Source organism: Seriola aureovittata, chromosome 3 (genome assembly GCF_021018895.1).
Source record: "Seriola aureovittata isolate HTS-2021-v1 ecotype China chromosome 3, ASM2101889v1, whole genome shotgun sequence".
NCBI classification, from domain to species: domain Eukaryota; kingdom Metazoa; phylum Chordata; class Actinopteri; order Carangiformes; family Carangidae; genus Seriola; species Seriola aureovittata.
Window position 1 is genome coordinate 30,569,480 of NC_079366.1, and position 22,267 is coordinate 30,591,746.

Here is a 22,267-nt window from a genome sequence, read left to right on the forward strand (position 1 = left end):
ACACACACACACACACACACACACACACACACTCTCTCTCTCTACAAACAGGCACTTGATGGTTTTATTTTCTTTGTGTCGTCTCACTGGTTCCTAAAAACGCCTATAAGTTGGTTTGAGTATCTTTGATCAGCAGAAAAAGCAGTTTGCTCTTCAACACATTCAGATCAATGAGCCTCAGACAGAAATCACATCAGAAATTTGCTATCAACATTGTACAAATGGCTGCCATTAACCATACTGACACCAACAGAGATGTCTAAAAAACAAACACTGGTTCATGTTAAAATGACTCACAGAGAAACTGTGGAATCTAGCAAGCTGGAATCTAGACGTGGGAGGTTGCAAATCAGGTCTTGCTGGATTCCTTGACATGGTAGAGGGAATCATATATAAAAGAGGAATTAATGTTTATACATGTCTTGGGAGAGTTGAATTCAGGCGTGAACCCATGTTTTGAGTGGAGCCTATGTCTTTTTATTGGGAGCCAAGCTTGGATACGCTTGGATACTCTATCCAAGTATATGGACTTTGGTTCAAGAGTTTATTTGCTTTTGCTGCGAGACACAATGACTCACCTGGTATTGTCAAAACTGTAAAAAGCAACAAGGAAATATCTGGTCATTATCTGGAGTCATTACAGGAAGAAGCTCAGGGCGTTTTGGGACGTCTTCGGCAACTCTTTGGACTGCTGTGTAAGTTTTCTTTGTTTGATACGTTCAGTTTGTCTTTAGTGGCTTCAGTCTGTGTTTTTGCTGCATAATGTCAGTTGTAGTTGTTCAGTTGTTATTTAATTAGAAAGTAACAGTAATTCTGATACTTCACCAAATAATAAGCATTAGTGCTACTTCCAGTGATCATGATAGTTTCTCTGTGAGTCCAGCTCCTTCCACATTAATATGAAGCGTGAATGTTTTATGTTGAAGACACCACTGCTGGTTTACAGCAGTCATCACTACAATTCTAATTGTCCGACCCTGTGTTAGTGTTCCAGTTTTTGTGAAGATCTGTCCGATCAATATCTGGAATATTTTTATCTAAGTTATTGATTATCTAAATCGGTTTAATCCCTACAAGTGCATCCAAGATTGTGATTGTTTTCTTAAGGAATTAAAGTAAAATGTTAGATTATTGGCGGAGCTGCTGCCGACAGTGTCGACAGTGACGACCTTCAGAGTAACGGGAACAGTCTGGGTGTTGAGGTTTGTTAGTTTTCAGATTTCTCAGTGTGTCAGAGTCGGAGCTGCTGCAGGTTAAATATTAATCATAACAAAGTCAGATAAAGGTCTTGTAGCTGATCTTTGAGCTGTAAATTCAAACTGGTTCAGCGGCCTGCAGACTGAGGACTGATGAAGGACAGGAAGCTGAGGATTTCAGCACATGGTTTTCTACACAGACCTGGTCTAGAGTGAAGAAGTCCATGGGAAGAAGCTGAGTAAGTAGACCTTTGGTGGTTCATTACAGTTCCTTGAAGCTGCTCTTTGTTCGGTGGTGTGTTGATGACTTAGAGTACATCAGTCACAGTGTCAAGTCAAATGATCTCCTCCGTCTCTCCACAGTCGTCAAACCCACAGACCGAACGCAGCGATGTCAGAGGAGTCGAGCGACACTACAGCCTGTCAGCTGTCTGTTGTGAGTCACACTAATGTCTGACTGTCTTGTGTAAAGTTTGAGAGCAGGTGACTGCAGGTAGAGAGAGGACAGGAAGTTTTTAATCTTACACACAATAGAGTAAGTCTGACTCACAGCCCTATTGTTTTCAGGTTGTCCATCCGTCCGTCTCATTCCCATGGACACAATATCTCTGTAACCCCTCGATGGAACTTCTTCAAATTGTGCACAAACATTCACTAGGACTCAAGGGTGAAGTCATTCGATTTTGGTGGTCAAAGGTCAAAGGTCAAGGCCAAGGTGACCTCAGAAAATATGGTTTTGGCCTTCTGAACACAATATCTCGAGAACTCCTCAAGGGAATCCATTCAAATTTGGCACAAATGTCCACTGCGACTCAAGGACGAACTGATTAGATTTATGTGCAGACAGCAATTATGGCCAAATTTCAAACTAATTTTATATGATTCTGGATAAACAGGGATGTAATCTGAAACTAGTCTGAGGAAGTAATTCTAGTTTGTCATTAAAAGTAATGATAGGATTAATTCCTCAACTTTAAGCCTTTATTAAGATATTAGTCATGTAAAGACCATTTCCTCCTCTCCAAAGGGAAAACCCACTGTATGCTTTGTTGGCCACAACCTCACGGCTCATCCTCCAAGTTATCAGTCAGCAAGGTGTTACAAAGCCGAGTGAAAAAAGTCCACTAAACAAACACCAAGAAGCACATGTGAATAAAGAAACTAGGGGGGGGGGGGGGGGGGGAGTTTGTTCTCTGTTCAGGACACCATACTCCACTATATCCTTACATAGAAAACAGTTGTTTGCCACTGTATTATTATTTATCTAATTTATGGAACCTTTAAAGGTATTGATGAAAATATAAACCAGATTTTAACTGAATGATTGAGAAGGTGGATTTAATTAAAAAATAAAAACTACACATGATGAATCATGATAGCATGAACCTTTCATTCTTGTTGACAGAGTGTGTTATTGAACTGTAAAAATCCTCTCATTTTATTAGGGAGCAAAGACGGAGAAGTCTGTGAAGAAGCAGCTGAAGGATCTTCTGCAGGATTTGAGACGTTGTGAACTGGAAGAGTTCCAGTGGTTCCTGCAGAATGCTGAGGAACTGGTTGGTTTTCCAGCCATCAAAGTGTGCAAGCTGGACAATGCAAGTTACCTGAAAACAGTAGATGAGATGGTCAACATGTACACTAAAGATGTTATGGAAGTGGCAAATTTGATAAGGGAGAAAATGAAAGAAGGTAAGTCAAAGGAAGAGAAAAACATGACATACATGGCACATTACGCAGAAACAACGTCAAATACATTTATAAACATCTGAAATGCATTCAGTGCTCAAGCTGCATCTGTTTCCTTTGGTAAACCTCTTGGCTTTGTCACTGTGTGTTTCCAGACTGTAAATGTCTGAGGACAAATGCCATCCATTTCATATTCTGTATATTTTGTTATTATACAGTCATCATGAAAACAGAACAGAAGATAACTGTTCATGATTTGAGATTCACTTTCCTCCAACAGGGAAACAGCCACAAGACTCTTCAGCCCGTGCAGCTTCAGAAGCAGGTAGAGTTCAACAGGTTTTCAGTAAGTCTGTGAAGATTCTCAGTCATCCAGGTCATAGTTATCCAAGAAAAGTTGAATCAAGGGCAAAAGGACTTGGTTGTATGTAGATACTTGAAGATGTTCCGACTGAAGCCAGACCCGACGAAAGCCTCTTGCATGAGACCTGAAATGTCCTCAGGTATCTAGAACCAGAAGCTGCAGTTCCTCTAATGGCCACTAGAGTCTGGCTCCAACAGTGAGTCAGTCCCCATAGACTCCCATGTTAAAATGTCCAACTTTACAGCAGAAATAAACATGTTTACAGCCTGGTACAGAAATGGTTTCTAGAGCTAATTTCGTCCTTTATAGGACTTCGCTAAGCTTTTATGTTGGCTACAGTGTCTGTGTTGATGATTAGTTATGTTTGTTAAAATTAACAATTACTGATTTATTGTTTTACCATCACAAAACAAAGTGTTATCAAAGGAAATGTTAAGTCCTGGTGTGACATGGTACAAATTAGCAACATAGCATAGTGGCATAATCAAGCAACTAATTGGTTGTCATTACTGAGCTGCCTCTTACTGTGCCATCTAATTATCTGTTGTTTATTCATTCAGAAGCTCTTGCCAAATGCCAGCCTGAACTCAAATCTAACCTGAAGAAGAAGTTCCAGTTTGTGTTTGAGGGGATCGCTAAAGCAGGAAACTCAACCCTTCTGAACCAGATCTACACAGAGCTCTACATCACAGAGGGAGGGACTGGAGAGGTCAATCATGAACATGAGGTCAGACAGATTGAAACAGCATCCAGGAAACCAGACAGACCAGAAACAACCATCAGACAAGAAGACATCTTTAAAGCCTCACCTGGAAGAGACGGACCAATCAGAACAGTGATGACAAAGGGAGTGGCTGGCATTGGGAAAACAGTCTTAACACAGAAGTTCACTCTGGACTGGGCTGAAGACAAAGTCAACCAGGACATACAGTTCACATTTCCATTCACCTTCAGAGAGCTGAATGTGCTGAAAGAGAGGAAGTTCAGCTTGGTGGAACTTGTTCATCACTTCTTTACTGAAACCAAAGAAGCAGGAATCTGCAGGTTTGATCAGTTCCAGGTCGTGTTCATCTTTGACGGTCTGGATGAGTGTCGACTTCCTCTGGACTTCCACAACACTGAGATCCTGACTGATGTTACAGAGTCCACCTCAGTGGACGTGCTGCTGACAAACCTCATCAGGGGGAAGCTGCTTCCCTCTGCTCGCCTCTGGATAACCACACGACCTGCAGCAGCCAATCAGATCCCTCCTGAGTGTGTTGGCATGGTGACAGAGGTCAGAGGGTTCACCGACCCACAGAAGGAGGAGTACTTCAGGAAGAGGTTCAGAGATGAGGAGCAGGCCAGCAGCATCATCTCCCACATCAAGACATCACGAAGCCTCCACATCATGTGCCACATCCCAGTCTTCTGCTGGATCACTGCTACAGTTCTGGAGGATGTGTTGAAAACCAGAAGGAGAGGAGAGCTGCCCAAGACCCTGACTGAGATGTACATCCGCTTCCTGGTGGTTCTGCTAAAAATGAAGAACGTCAGGAATGATGGAAGACCTGCGTCAGATCCACACTGGAGTCCAGAGAACAGGAAGATGATTGAGTCTCTGGGAAAACTGGCTTTTGAGCAGCTGCAGAAAGGAAACCTGATCTTCTATGAATCAGACCTGACAGAGTGTGGCATTGATATCAGAGCAGCCTCAGTGTACTCAGGAGTGTTCACACAGATCTTTAAAGAGGAGAGAGGCCTGTACCAGGACAAGGTGTTCTGCTTCATCCATCTGAGTGTTCAGGAGTTTCTGGCTGCTCTTCATGTCCATCTGACCTTCATCAAGTCTGGACGCAATCTGCTGTCGGATAAACAATCAACCTCCTGCTGGTCTAAACTGTTCGGAAACAAATCCAAACCAAAACATCTCTACCGTAGTGCTGTGGACGAGGCCTTACAGAGTCCAAATGGACACCTGGACTTGTTCCTCCGTTTCCTCCTGGGTCTTTCACTGCAGACCAATCAGACTCACCTACGTGACCTGCTGACACAGACAGGAAGTGGCTCACAGACCAATCAGAAAACAGTGAACTACATCAAGAAGAAGATCAATGAGAATCTGTCTCCAGAGAAAAGCATCAACCTGTTCCACTGTCTGAATGAACTGAATGATCGTTCTCTAGTGGAGCAGATCCAACAGTCCCTGAGATCAGGACGTCTCTCCACAGATAAACTGTCTCCTGCTCAATGGTCAGCTCTGGTCTTCATCTTACTGTCCTCAGAAGAACATCTGGATGTGTTTGACCTGAAGAAATACTCTGCTTCAGAGGAGGCTCTTCTGAGGCTGCTGCCAGTGGTCAAAGCCTCTAACAGAGCTGTGTAAGTATATATAGTTGGGTTTATTTATCATTACATAAAGACACTGCTATAGTTTCTAATTTAATTCCTTGCTATCATCTCTTTAGACTGAATGGCTGTAATCTGTCAGAGAGAAGCTGTGAAGCTCTTGCCTCAGTTCTAAAATCCCAGTCCTGCAGACTGAGAGAACTGGACCTGAGTAACAACAACCTGAGGGATTCAGGGGTGAAGCTGCTGTCTGCTGGACTGCAGAGTCCACACTGTACACTGGAGACTCTCAGGTCAGGACTAATCAACATTTTTTTTTAAAGCAAATTAGCCCAAATAAATTCAAACAAGTAGGTGTGAGAAATCTTTAAAGTTGGTTGAATAGGGAGTGAATGAGATGAAATGTGCAGCATGGGTGTTGTCTTATAAAAAAAACAAAGAGCATGGTTCAAAAATGGCTCCAAAAGTGAGTCAATCCCCATAGACTCTAATGTTAAAATGTCCACCTTTACAGCAGAAATAGACACTCCCAACAGAAGTGCTCACCCAGGGGTACACTCCTCCTAGTGGTAAAAGTAGGTAACAACTTTCTCATATTGTATCATGCACTATTCTGGTGTGCAGGAAACTGGACCACAATAATTATTTGTCAACCAAATAATAACATAAAAAATAAGATTAAGATAGAACTATTGCGAGAGAACAAAAAAACAGAGGGGAACTCCCAGAAGCAGTGACATGCAAAGACGTATTTTCTGCGAAATCCATACATGGTTATATTTAATTAATTCACTTCTAAAACTTGGTCGATAATCATTTATTACTTTCAGCGATAATTCTTGTGACTTTACCCATCTGTTCGTCCAGACTGTCCTATATGCCACGATATTGAGTGTGGGCAGTCTCTTACTGGATTCTGGTCCTCAATTTTTGAATGTCTTTCACCAATATGTAACATTGCACTACAACTTCACCCCTTACTGCCATCTTTGAGATAGTCCCAATGGGGGAGGGCCGTCCAGGCCAACAAATGAGTGTGCTTGCATTTGTCTCTTTTGTTGGCAACTTGTTTTGTGAAATTGGAAGGTAAAAAGGCTTGCTCTTCCATTTGGCAAAAGCTTCATTCATAAACATATTTTAATGTTTTCTAACATTTAGTTGCTGAATGTAGTTGGGAATGTTACTGCATTATCCATCATCTGGCAACTTCTCCCATCTGACAGGGTGCTAAACTAACGGGAACTTTCTGATGCAGTCATCTTTTGTTTGTGTATTGGTTTGGAGAGAGTTTCTTCTTGTATTGATGGCACAAAGCAGCATCCTTACAGTATCTGCCATACTGTACGTGTTGTTTGGTCTATTCGCAGGCTGTCAGGATGTCTGATCACAGGGGAAGGTTGTGCTTCTCTGGCCTCAGCTCTAACATCTAACCACTCCCATCTAAGAGAGCTGGACCTGAGCTACAATCATCCAGGAGACTCAGGAGCAAAGCTGCTGTCTGCTGGACGGGAGGATCCAGACTGGAGACTGGAGACTCTCAGGTAAGGAGAGACTGAATGCAAATGTCTGCCTGTAAAAAAAACAGCCCATAGGTCATCTGTGCAGCAGGCTCTTATGACCCATAGTTATGCTTTGTTGCTAGGCGACATCAGGGGCGTTTCTAGGGTTTGAGGAGATTGGGGGCTTAGCCCAGAAATATGTAGATGGTCCAGGGGGATCTTTTCCAGCACAATCTTTGAAAAAAACTTTTGGGTGATGTGTTCTTTTCAAGAAGTAGAAAATGCCAACTTTTGTGCCACTTTTGGAGAAATGCCAAAACAAAGTCAAGTGACTATCCTGGTAGTAAGTTAAACCAAACTCTCAGCTAAAGGAAGAAGATTCCCTTTTTTATTAATGGTGGATGAATCTGACACAGGAGAGCTGTGTTCGATTCCCATGTGAAAGTAGCAGTTTATGTTGTTTCTATTATCCATGACGGTTTGACAAAGTTAATCGCGTTATGACTGTAACCATGACAACAAAGATAGTCTAATGTTGAGGAAGTACTTATTTCAACCCAAATCACCATCTTTTCCCAAACCTAACCAAGCCATGACTGTTATTATAGTGGCCATGACGTGACATGCATACTGATTGATAATGCGCTGGTCTGACCCCTCCCCCACGTTCCTTTCAGGATGGAGAATGATGGAGTCCAATGGTTGACACCAGGTCTGAAGAAGTGTAAGTGTGATTTCTTTCATGACAAAGCAGCACATTTCAACCACCTTCAAACTCATCACTCATTCAGATCACTGATGTCACGAGTCGTCATCAGACTGTCAATAACGATCGATCAATAACTGGAGCCGCGTTGTGTCTCGTTCTCTCCATCAGATTCCCGTAAACTCACCCTCGCCACAAACACGGTGAACGCAAACCTCAAACTGTCCGACGACAACAGCAAGGTGACACGTGTGCAAGAGAAGCAGTCGTATCCGGAACATGCGGACAGGTTTGACCGGCCTCAGCTGCTGTGTGAAGATGGTCTGACTGATCGCTGCTACTGGGAGGTGGATTGCGACGGATGGGTGGAGGTCGCAGTGAGTTACAGAGGAGTCAGCAGGAGAGGCGAAGCCGACGTCAGATTTGGAGAGAACGACCTTTCTTGGAGTCTGAGGTCCTCTGACGGTGTTTACTCCGTCTGTCATGACAGAAGTGAAACAACCGTCTCCTCCTCCTCCTTCTCTAACAGAGTAGCAGTGTATGTGGACTGTCCGTCCGGCTCTCTGTCCTTCTACAGAGTCTCCTCTGACTCTCTGATCCACCTCCACACCTACAACACCACCTTCTCTGAACCTCTTTACCCTGGGTTTGGACTCTGGTCTTCTGGTTCCTCAGTGTCTCTGCCTGCGCTCAAATAGCCTTTTATTTTTAGAAAGTGAAATGACCCTGAAGTATCTGAGCAGCAGCCGTGATAAGAGCCGGTCCAAAGGAGCTTCTGTGCTTCCTATCTTCTCTCCTTTAGGAAACACTGCAGCTTCCTTTATGAAATGAAAAGAGAAATGCCGTCCCACAATTCCTTGCCACGGCAACATTAAAAGTGATGCACGGTTGTAGCTTCACTTCGAACTATAATTTATACTTGTTACTAAGATTTATCCACCTCTTTATGATGCAAACTTGTCTTGTGACACTTCACCTGCACCTTCATTCACAACTGGATTCTAGTTTTAATTTGTCAGTTGCAGTTGATTGTAAATTTTTGAAGTTATTGCAGTTTTAATGTGAAATAAAAATTTTATGAAGCTTTGCTTAATTGATGGTTTTTATGGAGCGTGTCTGGTATGAATTTTAACAGTAGAAGCAGCACAGTATAGAAATCACAACATAATGAAGTTTTTCCTGAATTTGTAATTTGAGGCAGACCCCTGCTGGAGGAAGAGGAAGAGGAGGAGGCAGACCCCTGCTGGAGGAAGAGGAAGAGGAGGAGGAGGAGGCAGACCCCTGCTGGAGGAAGAGGAAGAGGAGGAGGAGGAGGCAGACCCCTGCTGGAGGGGCCAGGCTGCTCCTCCGGGACATCGAAGTTAAAGGACTGTCCTTGTCCCACCTGGACCAAGGACAGACCCTTTGCTGAAGGGAGAGTCTGGCCAGCACCTGGACACACAGACAGACAGTTTTAGGATTTCCAGCTTTCATTAAAAGATAAATCACAGAACAGATTCCAACACACCAACAGCTTCATGACAAACTCTCACCACTGAGTCCTCGATTCACTTCAAAGAGCTGGATGTTGGTCTGAGGCATCAACCTGGGGCCGGCCAGCACTTCCTCTCTGATGCCACATGATCCTTGAGAATGAATGACCAGCGAGTCCTCACGGTCCCTCTGGACCACGTGGCCACCGGGTGAAGACGCAGAGCCGGTTGCAAACGGCCTCCACCAGGCGGCTAACACTGGCCCAGTTTGCAGGGCCCGAGTTCCGTCCAAGAAGACAGCTGAGAGATAATCAGAGAGCAGCGTGTGTGAATATAGATCTGATATTCATTAGAGGAAACAGCGATATCTGAAGTGAATCTCACCTCTGGAGACTCTCCTTCCCAGGACAGGAGGTGTTCTTCCACGTCGCTGCCTTGAACGGTCACCTGGGCTGCCTCTCCTGGTCTCTGGGCGGGAAGACAACTCGCTCTTCCTCCTGCTCTGTCTGGCAGGTGTTGCCAGGAGCTTGGAAGTACTTGGCACTGGCTTGAAGAAAAAGGTTCTGGATCAAAAATGAATTTTTTTTTATATATATATATATATATATATATATATATATATTATATATATATATATATATATATATATATATATATATATACATCCAGGATCTCCACGTCATCCTGGACGTCTCTTACCTGGATTCTCTCTGCATATATATATATATATATATATATTATATATATATATATTATATATATATATATTATATATATATATATATGCAGAGAGAATCCAGGTAAGAGACGTCCAGGATGACGTGGAGATCCTGGATGAGGAGGAGCGTCTCCTCCGCCCCATGTGTCCTCCTCCAACAGTGGAGCCTCCACTCCTCCAGGAGATCCTCTGGATCACCTTGGCAACAGTCAGGCCGAGCATCCTGAGCTTCCCCTCCAGCTGGGACCGCTATGCCTCAATGTGACAAGATATGGCGCTATCAATCCAACACACCGACATCGGTAACCCAGGCAACCATTTCAGAAGCAGCACCAGCAAGCTTCTTTGTCACCTGGAGGGAGAGAGACAGAGAAAGGTTTCACATGTTAATGTTTCTTTATTTATTGTATAAGCAATAAATAAAGCAGACAGAGCTAGCCCCCGACTTAGCCCCCGGTTCAAATTAGCCTCAAAATGATTTTGAGCTTATAAAGTGATGTTTACAAATAATTCCAATATTTGTAGTTGTAAATCAAACTTTGTAAACCTGGAAAATAAATCTGCTGGAGAAAAATTCAAGTTTGTGTATGTGAAAACAAATTGTGCCAAAGAGATTTGTATTTGAGACTGTGTGAATTAAAACTGAACAAATGATCAGTGGTGGTTAAACAGAGACACAGGGAAAGAAGAAATGCTTTTGTGGACGTCTGTACAGAGATAAAGAGCAGAAAACTGTAAAACTCAGTGAGCAACATTCCCAGTGTGACACTGTGGGAACTTTTGACCAGAGTTTCTGTTTTCTGCTCCGTATCACGACAGATGTTGACAAATCCATTTCTTCTTTTACAGTGTCTTTCTTTAACATTGATCATTTGTTGAGTTTTGATTCAGACTGTAAACAAATACAAATCTCTTCAACACAAGTGCAATTGTTTCACATACGCATACACATATTGTTTCTCATCCACTCTCCCGCCCACCTCCCTAACTGATTGCATCACTGAAATAAAAACCTGGTTCACTCTAAACTTCCTTAAATTAAACAGTAACAAAACCGAGGTTCTCCTCATTGGCACCAAATCTACATTATCCAAAACCAACAGTTTTTCTCTCACTATTGATAACTCCTCCGTTTCACCCTCCCCCCAGGTTAAGAGTCTGGGTGTCATCCTTGACAGCACACTATCCTTTCAATCCCACATCAGTAACATTACCCGGTCTGCCTACTTCCACCTACGAAACATTAATCACCCTTACCCCCCACACTGCCGCCATCCTTGTCCACAGCCTCGTCACTTCCCGTCTGGATTACTGTAACTCTCTCCTCTTCGGCCTCCCTCTTAAATCACAGCGTCTAGCGTCACAAAGTGGTATTACAACACAGGACAGGTCGGGGCTGGTGCGCATGCGCATTTCAGTAGATAACTCTGAAATACAACAGATGGAGGTCTTGATCATGACATCATCACTGTGGCTGCTTCACACACTGTTGATCGTGTTAATTCATTATCTGAACATTTTAAAACTAAAGTTCTGGCCACATCTTATATTGCACCTTTACAGCACAACCACCAAAAAATGACATTTAAAAGTGAAGCTACATGTTCTTTGTCCACATTGCAAACCAACTTAGTTTTGACACTTAAGTTAAAACAAAGATATTGAGCTTAACTTGACTGATATTGACACATTTGATGCATATAAAACATTTAGATTTACTTTTACAGCATATAAATCACAATCATGCTTTCCCTTATACTTACATTCAATTTGTGACGTACAAACATTTGTATTTGCCCATTTTGCCTTCAGGCCAGTAGATGTTGCACTGTTCACATGAAGCATCAAGATATAAACCCTTTGTGGAACCACTTTGCTGAGAAAGTAAAACCTCTGACGCTCTGGGACTCACATCCAGCACCAGACAGTTGATTTCTGCAAGTAAAGAAGATACAACAGCCCGGGAAATTTTACTCACCCAGTATTTCACTTACTGACTGTGGACTGCTCACAGAGCCAGGTGTCAGTTCACAGCTGCCATGTTGGTTTCTGGGTATATGAAGCAGTCATGGCGCTGTCTCACCAGTCACCGCATGTTGGCAGTCTTTATGTTATGACCCAGCTGGGGGAAAAGGGAAGCAACATAAAACCAGGTGTTATTGGTAAATCAAATTTACTGATTTAATTTATTGCGTGACCAGGAGGGTAAATAATTAAACAAATATACAAACAAGGCAAGAGGGTAACTGAAGTAGGGGAACAGGAGCCAACAAAGAGCCTAACTATGCGATTCTAACCAACCCAAAAACGCAAGAAGCAGCACCCCTGTTCCTAATGTGTCCAACAGTCTTTTTCTGAGGGTGTGAGGCACAATCAGAATTTTAAACCTAGCCCAGTCCCCAACAATCACTACCAGCATCTCAAACCAAATCACACATTACACACAAATGTTCACAAAGGAGGTAAAGAGGCGAGCTGCCTATCATGTCAGCCGCCACTAATGATGTGCAGCCGGGCTCTTAGACTCTCTTCCTCTGATGCTCAAACGGCAGCAGCTGTGGTGAGGACTGACAGGGTCATTGCTGCACCAATAGGAGAAGCCGTGGAGTCGGAGGCTCCTCCTCTCTGCTCCGACAGGGACAGGTAATCGATCAGTGCACCACCTCCACCTGCAGTGTCCACACATGTAGATCTTCTCTTCCCAAACATACACACAGTGTCTTATATGATGATATAGTATTTTTTAATGTAACACTTGTGGCCATAACATTGTTCAGTCTGATCAGCTGTGCTCTTCCTGGTTCCCTTCACCCTCACTGTCGTATTACACTCTCTGCCCCACGTCAGACATACAGTCACATGACTTCTGGACTCCACTGTAGCTGTAACAAACTGTCAATAGTTTAAAACATTAGATTCATATTTCATAGTCCTCAGCCATTATCGTTAATATCAGTGCTGTTCCAACAGCATCACTTATTCAGAGGGAGATTGTTACTGGAGCAAATAAATGTTAACTGTCTCACACATTAGGACTCATGATGAATAATTATTATACTTGTTACTAAAGATTCTGTTGCTGTTGATTCAACTACTTCTTTTTATTAAACAAACTGACATATGACAGTGAAATTCAGCTTTAACTTCATCCACAACTATTGATTTTAAATAGTTGATTGTAAATTGTACACTACAGTATTTAATGAATCCATTTATTATTCTTTTATACATGTTTCCAGTGTTGTAAGTTGTTTAAATCAATGTAGTTTATAATGTCCAATAAAGTTATTTCTGAAGCTCTTACTTTAACTTTGTTGATGGTTTTTATAGAACACATCTGGTATGAATTTTCACATAGTAACACGTACAGCCTTGTGTGACTATTTCTATGTTAGTTTTAATCAACAACATAAATACTAGAAATATTTAAATGCTGTCCGACAACACTGACGATGAAGGATCAAGAAACATGCTGATGTTAACTGGTAAATACTTTCACCTGTGGAGGTGGTGACAGTGCTCGAGATGATCCATCACTTAATCACAGTTTAATATCTATAAATTCTGATCTTAAAAGTGTTGCTACCATCACCTGTCAACAACAGCAGAATGAAGCTGCAGGTAAGAAACTGAACCTGTGAATACTGAAGACAGAGAATAATAAACTAACTCGTCAGCAGTTAGTCTGTCATTTCATCAGAGGAAGATGAACTGGGAGGTTTTCTACCATCATCATCATCATCATCATCATCATCATCATCACAGCACATTAGAGAACTAAGGATGTCCATGCAGTCTCCCTTCAACCAGATGAATGGAAACTAATGGGCTGCTCTGTACATGAGCTCCTCCTTCTGTTGGCACAGATCACTCAGTTTTCACACTGTGGAAACCTTTAAATGACAATAAAACACAACCACTTGAGTTAAGATGCGGCTGATCACAGTTGATCACAAATATCGATCAGCTGTCAGGATAGGTGCATGAATGTCTGCTTCAGTTGAGGACTGGTTTGAGTATTAAATGAACAATCTTCTATAAGACAAATATCTGTCTAAACATTTTATATACGTCACGTTATCTTAACTTGACCTATCACGACGTCCTGAAGGACAATGTATTAACTGACATATTACACTAACGCAGATCAATTAAACTGGGTCACGTGGAGAAACACAAACCAAACGTCGTTAGATTAACGTCGATTAAATTCACCTTTTTATTGGGCTTTGACTGAACACCTCCACGGGCTAACCCAGGTTGAAACAGGTTACCTGTCCAGCGGATCCAGGTACCGTTAGCATAGCAATCGCTAAGTTATCAGCTAACGCTAGCACTAGCCGGCTAGCTTGGTTAGCAAGGTGCATCTTCACCTGAACTGTGATATTAACAGGGATGCTAACAGCTAGCAAAGAAACAGGCTTAAAACCAAATGTACCTGTCATGGGGAAACCACATGCCGTAAAGTGAGGCACACCTGTTCACACACAGAGCAGGTGTCTCTCCTCCATCCTGCTGTTTGGTTGGATATTTTATTAAGTATATTACTTGCTAACGTTGACATGCTCCACACATACTTCATACATTCTGCAGTTGTGTGGAAAACATTAATACATTGATCTGAAGGTGTGTTTTCACCTGTCCTCCGTGTCGCACCTGTCTCCTCCTCTGCCACAGACCAGGAACTGGCCAACCTGAGCTGGAGCAGTCCATTGGGTTAAGTAGAGGGGTTCCCAGAGGAGGAGACCAAGTGCTGCAGAGTGGGAGGGGTGTTTTGTGTCAGTCAAGGGTTTGGGCCATTAAAACACTTTCTTTTTTTTTTAAGAAAACATATTTTAAATGGACTTAAATTAATTAATCATTGATAATGTGTTGTATTTGAATATTGCTGTCCATGTGAACTGTTTGAAGAAGATAATTGATTGTGTCTTCAGCAGGTGAGCTCACCTGAAGGCTGAGGTGACTCAGGGCATTTTGTCCAACTGAGAGAGCCACACAGCTACAGACCCATGTTTAAGGGCATAGCCAAAAGTGCAGTTAGCAAATTCCTTTTTGTTAATTGTTATTTGTTTGTTTCACATCAAACTAGAGACTCAGGGTCAGTAAGGTCATTTCCCCATAGAATTCAATACAATCGGACTTTTTGCAACCAGTGGAGTCGCCCCCTGATGGTCATTCGATAGAAAGCTTAAAAGTTTAAGGCACTTCCACATTGGCTTCATTTTCCAGACCTGGAGTCGACGTCCATTTTTATACAGTCTATGGTTTAAATCAGTCAGGAGTCATCATGAAGAACAAGCTGATGAGTTTAGACTGAGCATCATCATCATCAGAACTAAATACTATAGTTTATACATTAATGTGTAAATCCCCTCCCTGTGTGGAAAGACCTAAACATTCATTTTCTCTATTTATCAAATGTATAGAAATGTCAGGAAACTATAAACTTCTGTCTGAATATTATTTATTCTGATCTTTTGCTCAGTTAATTATATTTATCTGAATCTGATGACTGTGGTGGTTGGTTCACTCTTCAACATGAGTTTTTTCATCATATGTATTGTGTTTCACAGAAAACACATTAATTAGATCCATTCATTTCATCAACCCTGTCACAGTCACTAATGTGTCCATCAGACATGTTGAGAACATCTATTCAAACTTCAGTTAAACACACAGACTTTTATTTTCAGCTGCAGCAGAATCAGAATCATAGTTTCTAAAGACAGAAAAAAAATGTGGAGTAAAATGTCAGAGCAGCCACAGAAAATATATTAATGAATATTTCATCGTGTCATGAAGCTTCAGTTGAGAGTGAGGCCCATTACACACAGATACAGACAACAGCAGCTGTCACTGTTACACTGAACATAAAGAGTTAACTAATACATTCGATTCTAATAGAGAATAATTTGGTTTATTACTGGCCATGTTTTATTTCTTTTATTCATACAGGTGAGATGGTTTATGATTTAAATAAATCTGTAAATATGTGATTGTAAAAAGAAAACTTTAAAATAAACTCAGCTGATGTTGAAATGTTTTAAAGATCCTGTCTGATGAAAATAAAATGAAAATCAATTCTGTCTCTCTGCTGCTGGAACATGACGTTTCACCAGGGATCAATAAAGTTTTATCTGAACAGTAACAGTCATTCACAAACTTCACTCCTCCCACCTGAGAGGTGCAGTTCCACCTTTGCTTCATGTTCACCAGAGGAAACCCTGCTGTTTCACAATAAAAGCAGAGAAAAACAGAGCTGCAGTGAGAGGAGGAGCAACACAGGAAACAAAGGACAGCGTCAACGTCTCACTCCAGAAATGAAACTTAAGTCTGTCAGAGCAACAACTGAGCTGCAGCGGAGACGAGTCTGTTTCTCTCTGACAGAAAATTAAAGTGAGTCCATCAGGTCTTTGTCAACAACACAGCAGAGTCTCTACCAAACACTGGTGAGTACAGCTGATCATATTTACTGTTTGAACAACCAGCACTAACACAAATCTTCATCTCTACTCAGGTGGAAGTTTCACTCTCTTCATTTCATACTGACACTTGTGAAATGGGTCACAATATAACTGTGTCTGTTTGTCCACAGACCCACTATAGTCCACCTTAAACTGTCTCTGTGTCAGTTCTCAGGACGTTTCTACCTCCTTACTGAGTCTCTGTGCTTTACACTTTACTTTCACTCATTTCCTGCTTTTATTACTGTTAAGTTATCACTTCCTACAGCTGTAATACATTCTACTTCCTCTAGCTGTTTCACAATAAAAGCTTTCCACCTGTGAGTCAGCAGGAGCGCTTTTACTGTTCCTGCTTTTACTTTCTTCAAGAAAAACTGTTCTATACAACAAGGCATGGACATAGAATTTAGAGCCATTTTCTTTAAAACATAACAGGGAAAACAAGCAGAGACAAATACAATCAGGAGTCAGATGAAGAGTTACAGATCTCTTACTATGGTTTGTGTAACTCAGCCAGGGGGCGCTGTAACGTTAAGTGTAGGTAGATGGGCAAAAACAGCATTTACAACTTAATCTACGTTTGGAAGCCACAGTACTCGCAGTTAGCAGCTGTAAACATTCAGGCCGTGCTGGAAATTGGAGGTCGACCGATACGTTTTTTCAGGCCTGACACTTGTAATCAAAGAGACCAGTTACTGATATTTGAGTGGATATATATTTGCAGTAACAATGGACATTTTACTGTCAACATTTAGTTAGAAGTTGCATTTAAAGAGAAAAATTAAAAACTCCCTGTAATAATAAACTTGACATGTTGGACAGTAAAAACATATTGTGACTATGAAGAAGAAACAGAGTTTGGACCCAAAGTAAAATAGGAATATAACTACAGCTCTACAACTACAACACAACAAAGTGTGTAAAGAGGGTCTGAATACTTTCTGAAGACACTGCACACGTAGACAATTTTACAATAGTAATCATACTTCTATCTTTCACAATATAATTGTATTTTAATGTTTCTTCCAGATTGTCTGTAGACATGGCTGCAAACTGTCTGCTATCTGAAGATCAGTTCCTGTGCTCCATCTGTCTGGATGTGTTCACTGATCCAGTCACTACACCATGTGGACACAACTTCTGTAAGAACTGCATCACTACACACTGGGACATTAGTGACAGGTGTCAGTGTCCCATGTGTAAAAAGGTTTTTAAAAGAAGACCTGAGCTTCACATCAACACTTTGTTCTCTGAGGTGGTTGCTCAGTTCAAACATGAAGCTCAACAGAAAACCAGCAGCAGCAGCTCAGAGCAACAAGTTTCCAAACCAGGAGAAGTTCCCTGTGACGTCTGCACTGGAACCAAACTGAAGGCCCTGAAGTCCTGCCTGGTGTGTCTGACCTCCTACTGTGAGACTCACCTGGAGCCTCACCTGACAGTGTCAGGCCTGAAAAGACATCAGCTGATGGACCCTGTGGAGAACCTGGAAGACAGGATGTGTACGAAGCACGATAAACCTCTGGAGCTGTTCTGTCAGACCGACCAGACATGTGTCTGCATGCTCTGCTCTGTTTTAGACCACAAGACACATGAGTTTGTTCCTCTGAAAGAAGAATATGAAGGAAAGAAGGCAGAGCTGGAGAAGACAGAGGCTGAAATTCAGCAAATGATCCAGAAGAGACGACTGAAGATTCAGGAGATCAAACACTCAGTCAAGATCAGTAAAGATGATGCAGACAGAGAGAAAGCAGAAGGTGTTCAGGTCTTCACTGCTCTGAAGGAGTCTGTTGACAGAGGCCTGAACCAGCTCATAAAGGAGATCGAAGACAAACAGAAAACCACAGACAAACAGGCTGAAGACTTCATCACAGAGCTGGAACAGGAAATCTCTGAGCTGATGAAGAGAAGCACTGAGGTGGAGCAGCTCTCACTCTCTGAAGACCACCTCCACCTCCTCCAAAGCTTCCCATCCCTGAAAGCTGCTCCACCCACCAAGGACTGGACAGAGGTCAGAGTCCGTCCATCATATGAGAGGACTGTGGTGAGAGCTGTGACTCAGCTGGAGGAGACGCTCAGTAAGAAGATGAAGAAGCTGATTGAGGCTGAGCTGAAGAGGGTCCAGCAGTATGCAGAGGATGTGACTCTAGATCCTGATACAGCACATCCTAATCTCATCCTGTCTAAGGATGGGAAAAAAGTTCACTGTGGTGATGTGAGGAAGTTTCTCCCAGACAACAAAGAGAGGTTTTCTGTTGGTCACTGTGTTTTAGCAAAGCAGAGTTTCTCTTCAGGCAGATTTTATTTTGAGGTTCAGGTTAAAGGAAAGACTGACTGGAAGTTAGGAGTGGCCAGAGAGTCGATCAACAGGAAGGGAAAAATCACACTGAGACCAGAATATGGTTACTGGATGATATTTTTGAGAAATGGAAATGAGTACAAAGCTCTTGCTAGCCCTCCAGTCCGTCTCTCTCTGAAGTCTCAGCCTGAGAAGGTGGGGGTGTTTGTGGATTATGAGGAGGGTCTGGTCTCCTTTTATGACGTAGCTGCTGCAGCTCTCATCTACTCCTTTACTGGCTGCTCCTTCACTAAGAAACTCTTCCCTTACTTCAATCCCCGTCTGAATTACGGTGGTAAAAATTCTGCCCCTGTGACCATCTGTCCTGTCAGTTCCACTTGGTAAACTAATAATTATTTTATGATTTGAAATATTTTTATTTAAGGGAACAAATGTACATTTTTGAAATACTGTACAATTTTTTTCTTTTTCTTCTACAAAAAATGATTACTGTGGTGATTGAGTTACACTTTATTATAAGATTATTATATGTATCCCATTACACAGACAACACTTTAGTTTGATGCCTTGTCAACCCTGCTGCAGTCACCAATGTGTCAGTCATGACATCGGGGGTTGACCATTTTTTCAGGGCTGATTCCGAAAAAGATTATTAGTAAATAAAAAATACCAATAATCATAAAAATGCTCAATATGGCATCTGATATACGGCCAGGCCGATAATCAGTCGAGCCCTGATGTGTAACTATAGAAAATGTATTGTTAAGTGCATTTAACATGTATTGTTACTTACTATTTTCCTTTGATTTCTGAATACTGGTAAAATGGATTGTGATTTAAAGGAATCTGTAAATACGTGATTGTAAAATAAACTTGGCTGATGTTGAAGACTTGAAACACGAGGCCTGAGTGAACGGTGATCTGAGCACCAAACACTGAAAAGAAAAGCTCGTTTTACACATAACTGGTACAAATTTCTTCACTCTTTTATTTTTAAGAAGATCTCAGTCCTGGTGGATTTGGTGACAACAGTATGGCCAATGAATGAATTTTGGAATAATTCATTGTCACATTGTCCACCACTATTTATATCAGTGAGGCTGAATTACAGAAACAGCTCTCAGTACCTGTAGACCAGGTGCATCACTGTGGAAGTTGGAGGATAACATGCAGTAACATAAACACTTTTTTGTTTTACATTGTATTTTATTGGTTTAATCACTATCCAGTTACGCAACCTTATCAATATTTATATTTTACAGCATTATATTAATACTGTGGTGTGTATATTACTGTATATATTCTGGACACATATTTAACCCTATATACCAGGGATTGTCAACCGGTGGTCTGCGGCCCTCTGGTGGTCCGTAGCGGTATTGCAGGTGGTCCGTGAAATTGTAAATGGAAATCATGGACCGATTCGTTGTCAGGAAAAAACCTGCAGAGCAGACTGAGACTGCAGCCTCCGCTGGAACGACAGTCACAGAGGAGACTGAAGAACCAGACGCCCCCCCTGAAGAACCAGCCCCCCAAGAGAAGGACTCAATGAAACGTAAGAGGGAGAGACCAGCAAAAAGAAAATATGATGCAGAAACTTGGATTCACTTTCACCACCAACAAAGCAGGAGATGAGATTCCAGTATGTTTCATATGCTCGGCACGCCTGTCAAATGAAGCAATGAAGCCCTCAAAACTAACGCGGCATCTGAAAACCCACTATAGTTCACTGAAAGGCAAGCCTATCCAGTATTTAACCTCCTAAGACCCGAACTCTTGCATGGCGTGCATTTTTAGTTTCTCTTTGCTATTTAGGCTGATTGGGACCTGAGAAAAATGATGTCCACATATGAGGACATTAGTTTTAAATTTCGACTGAGTGGCAGTATAATATCCTCATGTGTGGTCACCAGGCCCTTGTTGAGAAAAAGTTAGTATTGTGGTCTAGAGAACCCAAAATGTGAGGTCCACATATGTGGATGCCAGGTCCTAGGAGGTTAAAAGAAATGCTGTGTATTTTTAAGGGACAGCAGACACTCATGAAAAAGAGTGCAACAATCAGTGAAAATGCTCTTAAAGCCTCATACCAGGTGGCACTTAGAGTTGCACAATGTAAGAAACCCCACACAATCGCCGAACAACTTATTTTGCCAGCAGCTGTGGATATGTGTACAACCATGGGAAGTGAAGACTGTGCAAACAAATTAAAAACCATCCCCTTGGCAGATAACACTATCGCACGTCTGATTGTGGAAATGGCTGATGATGTTAAAACACAGCTTATAGAGAAACTAAGATCAGCTCAAGGATTCTCAATTCAAATTGATGAGACTACGGATATTACCAATTATGCGCAACTCCTGGCGTTTGTGCGGTTTGAGGACAGTGGCACTATGTGCGAGGAGTTCCTTTTTTGTAAACCACTGCCAGGGCGCACAACAGGTGCAGAAATATTTACAGTCATTGACAACTTTTTTAAAGACAATGATATCTCCTGGCAAAACTGTGTGGCGTTATGCAGTGATGGAGCCCGAGCAATGAGTCGCTATCAGACTGGATTGCTTGCGCACATAAGGAAAGCAGCACCTGGGATAATTTGGACACATTGCATGATACACCGTGAGTCCCTGGCCTCCAAAGAGCTAAGTATTGAACTCAGCAGTGTGTTTGATTCTGTTGTAAAGACAGTAAACCTAATCAAAAGAAAGGCATTAAATACACGTCTGTTTTCATCTCTTTGTGAGGGCTCAGGAAGCGAGCACGACTCTCTCCTCTATCATTCAGAGGTGCGCTGGCTGTCGCGCGGCTCCGTGCTGGAGCGCGTGTTTGAACTGCGCAGTGAAATCCATGACTTTTTAAGAGAGCACAAACACAACGAACTGGCTGATAACTTTTGTGACACTGAGTGGCTTACTAAGCTGACATATCTCACTGATATTTTTGCAGAGCTAAACAAGTTGAACTGCTCCATGCAAGGCAGAAATGCAAACATCTTACAGATGTATGAAAAAATGGAGGCATTGACTAAAAAAGTGAAGCGATGGATAGAAAGAGTAGAAGAGGGTAACCTGGCTATGTTTCCATCAATTGAGGAATATTCTGACAGTACTGACATTAAGGACATTATTAATGTCCATTTGAGGAAGCTTGTGTTCCAATTCAAAAAGTACTTTGATGAATCTGATCAGTGGCGCTGTAACAGCAAATGGATCCTGCTCCCATTCAGTGATAACTGTTACGGCTGGCTCAAACACCGAACATAATAATGGACACCACACCAGTAGGAAGGTACTGCATATGAATTTATTACAGTAAACTTAAGGACAATGCAGGAATAAATGGAGACCAGATACCTAGCACCAAGAAGGTGCTGCTGCAGCAGGAGGGAGAGAGAGAGAGAGCTGAACAAAGAGGACCTGCCTATATAGACTCAGCCCACTAATCAGCACAGGTGTCTGCCATACAGATGATCAACCTAAAAGGATCAACAGGAAACACCAAAATAAAACAGGATGTAACACCCCCCCCCCCATAAGAT

The 22,267-nt window shown here is 42.0% G+C and overlaps 2 protein-coding genes and 1 long non-coding RNA gene across 3 annotated transcripts; all 3 read left to right on the top strand.

Moving 5' to 3' along the window:
• The first annotated feature begins 523 nt into the window (after positions 1-523).
• On the top strand, positions 524-2,828 carry LOC130164686 (uncharacterized). Its single transcript, XR_008826645.1, has 4 exons — positions 524-695; positions 1,329-1,435; positions 1,560-1,632; positions 2,642-2,828. It is a non-coding gene; the product is annotated as an uncharacterized LOC130164686 (long non-coding RNA).
• A 316-nt stretch (positions 2,829-3,144) lies between these two features.
• On the top strand, positions 3,145-8,774 carry LOC130164456 (NLR family CARD domain-containing protein 3-like). Its single transcript, XM_056369207.1, has 6 exons — positions 3,145-3,385; positions 3,807-5,607; positions 5,694-5,867; positions 6,942-7,115; positions 7,751-7,797; positions 7,951-8,774. Exons 1-6 carry the CDS (start codon positions 3,325-3,327, stop codon positions 8,475-8,477), a joined length of 2,784 nt encoding a protein of 927 aa, XP_056225182.1. The 5' UTR covers positions 3,145-3,324; the 3' UTR covers positions 8,478-8,774.
• A 7,484-nt stretch (positions 8,775-16,258) lies between these two features.
• Positions 16,259-19,620, top strand: LOC130164576 (E3 ubiquitin-protein ligase TRIM39-like). The gene is made up of 2 exons (XM_056369395.1): positions 16,259-16,418; positions 17,463-19,620. Exon 2 carries the CDS (start codon positions 17,476-17,478, stop codon positions 19,111-19,113), a length of 1,638 nt encoding a protein of 545 aa, XP_056225370.1. The 5' UTR covers positions 16,259-16,418; positions 17,463-17,475; the 3' UTR covers positions 19,114-19,620.
• Positions 19,621-22,267: the final 2,647 nt, after the last annotated feature.